Raw genomic sequence first — 6487 nt, 5'->3', positions numbered from 1 at the left:
CCTAGTTCCCCTTCTGATAATCCTGATGAACAGATGAATGACACAGTTAATAACACAGATCAAGTAGACTGCAGTGACCTTTCAGAGCATAACAAACTTGACAGGGAAGAATCCATGGATGTGGAGGCTTCCAGCATTAACAATAGCAGTAGCAGTTCCAAGAGCGTCAACAATAGTATTACAAGCAGTAACAGCTCCACAATGGGTACCTCAGCTGTAACAACCTCTCTACCTCACATAGGGGATCTGACAACATTAGGCAACTTTTCAGTGATAAATAGTAATGTAATAATTGAAAACCTTCAGAGTACTAAAGTGGCAGTAGCACAGTTCTCACAGGAAGCAAGATGTAACGGTGCATCGAGCAGTAAGCTTGCTGTACCTGCCCTGATGGAGCAACTGTTGGCGTTACAGCAGCAGCAGATCCACCAGTTGCAACTGATTGAACAAATTCGTCACCAAATATTATTGTTGGCTTCCCAAAATACAGACATGCCAACATCTTCTAGCCCTTCTCAAGGTACTTTACGAACATCTGCCAACCCCTTGTCCACATTAAGTTCCCATTTATCCCAGCAGCTGGCTGCAGCAGCTGGATTAGCACAAAGCCTTGCTAGTCAATCTGCCAGCATCAGTGGTGTGAAACAGCTACCCCCTATACAGCTACCTCAGAGCAACCCCGGCAACACTCTAATTCCATCCAGTAGTGGCTCTTCTCCAAATATTAACATACTGGCAGCAGCAGTTACAACACCGTCCTCAGAAAAAGTGGCTTCAAGTATTGGTGGCTCACAGCTCAGCAACCCACCAGTATCAGCATCATCTTCACCAGCTTTTGCAATAAGCAGTTTATTAAGTCCTGCATCTAATCCACTTCTACCTCAGCCCACCCCTAGTAACTCTGTTTTCTCCAGTCCCTTGTCCAATATTGGAACACCTGCAGAGGATTTAAACTCCTTGACTGCCTTGGCACAGCAAAGAAAAAGCAAGCCACCAAATGTAACTGCTTTTGAAGCGAAAAGTAATTCAGATGAGGCATTCTTTAAGCATAAATGCAGGTTCTGTGCTAAAGTGTTTGGGAGTGACAGTGCCTTGCAGATTCATTTACGTTCTCACACTGGCGAGAGGCCATTTAAATGCAACATATGTGGAAACAGGTTCTCCACAAAGGGAAACTTAAAAGTCCACTTTCAGCGTCATAAAGAAAAATACCCTCATATTCAAATGAATCCATACCCGGTGCCAGAGCATTTGGACAATATTCCTACAAGCACGGGTATTCCTTATGGGATGTCTATACCGCCAGAGAAACCTGTCACAAGCTGGCTGGACAGCAAGCCAGTCCTCTCCACCCTGACTACTTCTGTTGGCCTGCCACTCCCACCAACAATTCCAAGCTTGACCCCATTCATCAAAACTGAGGAGCCTCAGCCAATTCCCATTAGCCATCCTTCCGCTAGCCCTCCCTGCTCTGTCAAGAGTGACTCGGGAACAGCTGATCCCACATCAAAAATTTCCAATGGACTTTCTGATGAGGTAGAGGCTGGTGCTTTGCCTACCTCAAATGGCAAAATGGAAGAAAACCCTCAAAACACAAACGCCATCGCTAACCTGACCAGCTCCGTGAGCTCACCGGCAGCAGACTCTGGCTCCAGCAGTGTCGCCACTTTTACAAATCCACTGATGCCTCTAATGTCAGAGCAATTTAAGGCAAAGTTTCCATTTGGAGGACTATTGGATTCAACGCCAGCATCCGAAACGTCAAAATTGCAGCAACTGGTAGAAAACATTGACAAAAAGGCAACCGATCCTAACGAGTGTATCATTTGCCACCGAGTTCTCAGTTGCCAGAGTGCACTAAAAATGCATTATCGCACGCATACCGGTGAGAGGCCATTTAAATGTAAAATCTGTGGTCGTGCTTTCACCACTAAAGGCAACTTAAAGACTCATTACAGTGTCCACCGTGCCATGCCCCCACTGAGAGTACAACATTCATGCCCGATCTGCCAGAAAAAATTCACCAATGCTGTTGTGCTACAGCAGCATATCCGAATGCACATGGGAGGGCAGATCCCCAACACCCCAGTCACGGAAAACTATCCCGAGTCAATGGAATCAGATACGGGATCTTTTGATGATAAGAATTTTGATGATATAGACAACTTCTCAGATGAGAACATGGAAGACTGTCCTGACAGCAGCGTGCCAGATACACCTAAATCTGCGGATGCATCACAAGACAGCTTGTCTTCTTCCCCTCTGCCCCTGGAAATGTCAAGTATTGCTGCTTTGGAAAATCAGATGAAGATGATCAACGCAGGACTTGCTGAACAACTTCAGGCAAGCTTAAAGTCGGTTGAAAATGGGTCAGTGGAAGGGGATGTTTTGACTAATGATTCGTCTTCTGTCGGTGGTGATATGGAAAGCCAAAGTGCTGGAAGTCCTGCTGTCTCAGAGTCTACCTCTTCCATGCAGGCCTTGTCCCCATCCAACAGCACTAACGATTACCACAAGTCACCAAGTATCGAAGAGAAACCAGTAAGAGCTTTACCAAGTGAGTTTGCCAATGGTTTGTCTCCAACCCCTGCTAACAGTGGTGCTTTGGACTTGACGTCTAGTAACACTGATAAAATGATTAAAGAAGAGTCTCTGAGTATGCTCTTTCCTTTCAGAGATAGAGGTAAATTTAAAAACACCGCATGTGACATTTGTGGCAAAACATTTGCTTGTCAGAGTGCCTTGGACATTCATTACAGAAGTCATACCAAAGAGAGACCATTTATTTGCACAGTTTGCAATCGTGGCTTTTCCACAAAGGGTAATTTGAAGCAGCATATGTTGACACATCAAATGCGAGATCTACCATCACAACTTTTTGAGCCCAATTCCAGTATCGGCCCTAATCAGAACTCTTCGGTTATGCCTGCTAATTCACTGTCATCGCTCATAAAGACTGAGGTTAACGGCTTTGTGCACAGCTCTCCTCAGGATAGCAAAGAAGCACCCTCTGGTCTAGTTGCTTCGGGGCCGCTGTCCTCCTCTGCCACGTCCCCTGTCCTGCTCCCCGCTCTCCCCAGAAGAACCCCCAAACAGCACTACTGCAACACATGTGGGAAAACGTTTTCTTCCTCCAGTGCTCTGCAGATCCACGAAAGGACACACACTGGTGAGAAACCTTTTGCCTGCACTATATGTGGAAGAGCATTCACAACAAAAGGCAATCTGAAGGTACTTTTTCCTCTTGCTGTTCTTAGGTTTCATTTTCTCCTTGCTGGGGTTTTTAAATTTTTTACATCTGTTAATGTTGCAAGCAGTGGTACCTTTGGGTATCTGTGGTGTGATGAACGGTGTGTTTAGTCAGCTCTGGTAGACCTAGATGGCCTCTTGTTGAGTGCTCATGTCGGCAGCCGGTCCGGAGCGTGAGCTGTTTTTGATGCTTAATTAAAATTCCCCTACCAGCAAAGACTGTCTATGCAGAGTGTGAAACAGAACAGCCAAATGATGGTAAGGAGTATTAATTAACAGAGAAATGCATTTTGTAACTCACATACCTCTTTAAGAAGAGGCTCTTGAATGTCCTGTTTTTCATAACTATCATGTAAGATGATGAGTGTTTAAAAAAACTATTAACATAATTCTGGAAATAATGGGCATTACTTTAATTGATTATATAACTAACATTTCCTACTGATATGTGTTTGAAAAAGCAAATATACTTAAGTTTTAGAACACCAGTTGAGCACTTTACTGTGTACATTTTTCTGTTGACAGAGTATTTCTCTAGAGGTTGCTGCCAGTAATGTGAGATGAATAATTACTTTCAGGCCATTCTGTCTATACACGAGGCTCTCCGATGAACAATCAGTAAAGGATACTTTCTGCCTGTCTGAAAAGGACGTTTATAGGGTAAAGGGTGTCAAATACAATACTTACCATTGCAATGAAAGTGGACATAGCAATTCTAGCCCTGAAAGCAGCTATCTGCAATTGACAGAATAACGTGAAGTCATTATAAACTAAATACATGTAATAAAAAAAAGAGTAACAAGCAATGTATTGTTCAGCAGGAAAACAGGGTATTCTGGGTAATGGTGATGGGCTAATCCAGAAGAAGTTTGTTTATTATTCCAGATGGGAAATGGAGCCCTGCATCCGCTACCTTTAGTGCCGTCCATTATGTAACAAGACTGGACATGTTCATGGACTGCTGCCTTCTCTGTGATCCAAATAAGTTTGAAATCCCTGTCAACCCCTATTTTTTGTCTGTTTGGTTTTTTTCCTTTCTTTCTTTTCAGGTTCACATGGGCACTCACATGTGGAACAGTACTCCTGCAAGACGAGGCAGACGACTTTCCGTAGATGGCCCCATGACATTCCTAGGAGGCAATCCTGTAAAGTTCCCAGAAATGTTTCAGAAGGATTTGGCTGTGCGGTCGGGGAATGGAGACCCCTCCAGCTTCTGGAACCAGTATGCAGCAGCACTCTCCAATGGCTTGGCCATGAAGACCAACGAGATCTCCGTCATCCAGAACGGCGGCATCCCTCCGGCCCCGGGGGGCCTGGGCAACGGTGGCAGCTCTCCCATCAGCGGCTTGACAGGAAGCCTGGAGAAGCTCCAGAATTCAGAACCCAATGCACCTCTAGCTGGTCTGGAGAAAATGGCAAGCAATGAAAATGGGACAAACTTCCGTTTTACGCGTTTCGTGGAAGACAACAAAGAAATTGTAACAAATTAGAAATAACTCCATAAAATAACATTCCTGCAAATAGTGCAACCTAGGGTTGCTTTTTGCAAGCTGCAGGCTACAACATTACAAAGACTTTCTTTTGTACTATGTTCTACTTCTAGAGTTCTAAGAGAGCTTATTTATTAGTGATATAACCTTGCTTTGCAAACAAATGCAAGCATTAACTTTGGTCTCCTGTATTTTGAACTAAATACTAATCGACTAGAGTGCTGTAAACTTGCTGTAACATTTATGGCAGTTGCAAGTCTGTTCTGCTAGGTGATCTTATTCTGGCATTAACTTATTTTCTATATCCAGTTTAACATGAACTCTGGTATTGATGCGATGCCTCAGTGATGCATTAGATCTCTAATAAAAATCTGTATATAAATGTACACTTCGATCCTGCTGGAAATTTTATCAGCAAACACATTGTTTAATTTTTCCAAACAGAATTAAGAAAAGGACTGAAAGAATATAAACTGAACAGTGTGGGTCCTTTATACAGCTCAGTTTTTGATTTTTATTATAAAATTAAAACTGCTTTAATTTTTGTAGGTTTAACATTTTCCGTTTTGAACTGTTATTTGTATTGTGCTTTTTACTTGAGTTGTCTTAAGTGTTAATACGTTTCTGTACAGTAATAAGCACGCAGATTATTAGAGAAGATACTGAAGTGTTGTTTTGGTAGTTGAAACTGAGACGTAACATTTTGCCTTGTAGGTATATTCATTATAGAAAATGTGCTGGACTTTCACAATGCTGCTAAGTATGGCATCTTGAACAACTTCCGTGGACAACTGTAGATGCTCCTGTATATACAATAAGACATCACTTTCATTAAAATGTACATATGTTCCTTACAAGACCAAGCCCTACTCCTTGACCAAGGGAACAAGTATAGTGTTTGTTTATTTTGTATTAGGTATGGGGGGGGGGGCGGGCAGGGGGAACCTTGGACTGTTACATGCACTTTCTCGGAAAGTTGAAAGGAAAAGAGGTCCAGTTTCTTTAACATTTAATACTTACTAACAGCAGAGATACTGTAATTTTACTCGAGTAATCAAATACATTTTTGCAACAGATAAAATTCGCTGTCTCTGTGTTTTTAAAGTATACCTGTATTTAGTAATTGCTTTGTATTATTTAGCCTTTCCCTTGGTTAACATGAACTGTCCAGGTTGTATGTGTGTGTTTATATTTGTAAGTATGGGTATACATATATGTATTGCATATTAATTGCTAGTATATTTTTCATACCCCCTAATAGTGGGAAATTTCTCCTTAACTATTCAACTCCTCCTACTCATAAAATTGTAGATATTTTGGCATTTTTAATTTCTTTATAAAAAAAATGCTGCTAGCAAAGACCTTATTGAGCCTAGGTAAGTTTCCTTTGAAGGAAATAATTTGTCACATTTAAGGCTTGATTTGGTTCAAATGCTTTATATTTGATATTAATTTTATTCAAGAGCATTGTATGTTTGTGGCATGCTTACGCTGCTCTATCCGTGTTAAGATGTCCACTTGCAAACCTCCATAATATTATATGGGGTTTATAACTTGATTGTAAAAAAAAAAAAAAAAAAAAATTGCTTTGGCCTTGCACATGATTTGGCTTCCCTTATGCACCTGCAATGATCATTAACCTCAATGGGAGTTTGGGGAAACAGGAATTTCAGCCCGATATTTTCACCCAGTAGAGTTTTATCTCCTTACATTATTATTTATGAAAAATCAATGTTTGGCTGCCTTCA

General features: G+C 41.7%; 1 protein-coding gene across 9 annotated transcripts in view; it reads left to right on the top strand.

Annotated features, from left to right (window-relative positions):
• The window catches only part of SALL1 (spalt like transcription factor 1), a 32152-nt gene extending 26332 nt beyond the window's left edge, over positions 1-5820 (top strand). For all 9 annotated transcript variants that reach the window (XM_054840476.1, XM_054840479.1, XM_054840478.1 and 6 more), the window contains 2 exons: positions 1-3231; positions 4299-5820. The exon at positions 1-3231 is cut by the window's left edge and continues 182 nt beyond it. In XM_054840476.1, coding sequence (XP_054696451.1) covers positions 1-3231; positions 4299-4739 — 3672 coding nt within the window. In that variant the 3' untranslated portion in view covers positions 4740-5820. The remainder of the gene's footprint in view (positions 3232-4298) is intronic.
• Positions 5821-6487: the final 667 nt, after the last annotated feature.

This window comes from Grus americana, chromosome 13 (genome assembly GCF_028858705.1).
Source record: "Grus americana isolate bGruAme1 chromosome 13, bGruAme1.mat, whole genome shotgun sequence".
Lineage (NCBI taxonomy): Eukaryota > Metazoa > Chordata > Aves > Gruiformes > Gruidae > Grus > Grus americana.
This window is presented reverse-complemented; position numbering and strand designations above follow the sequence as displayed.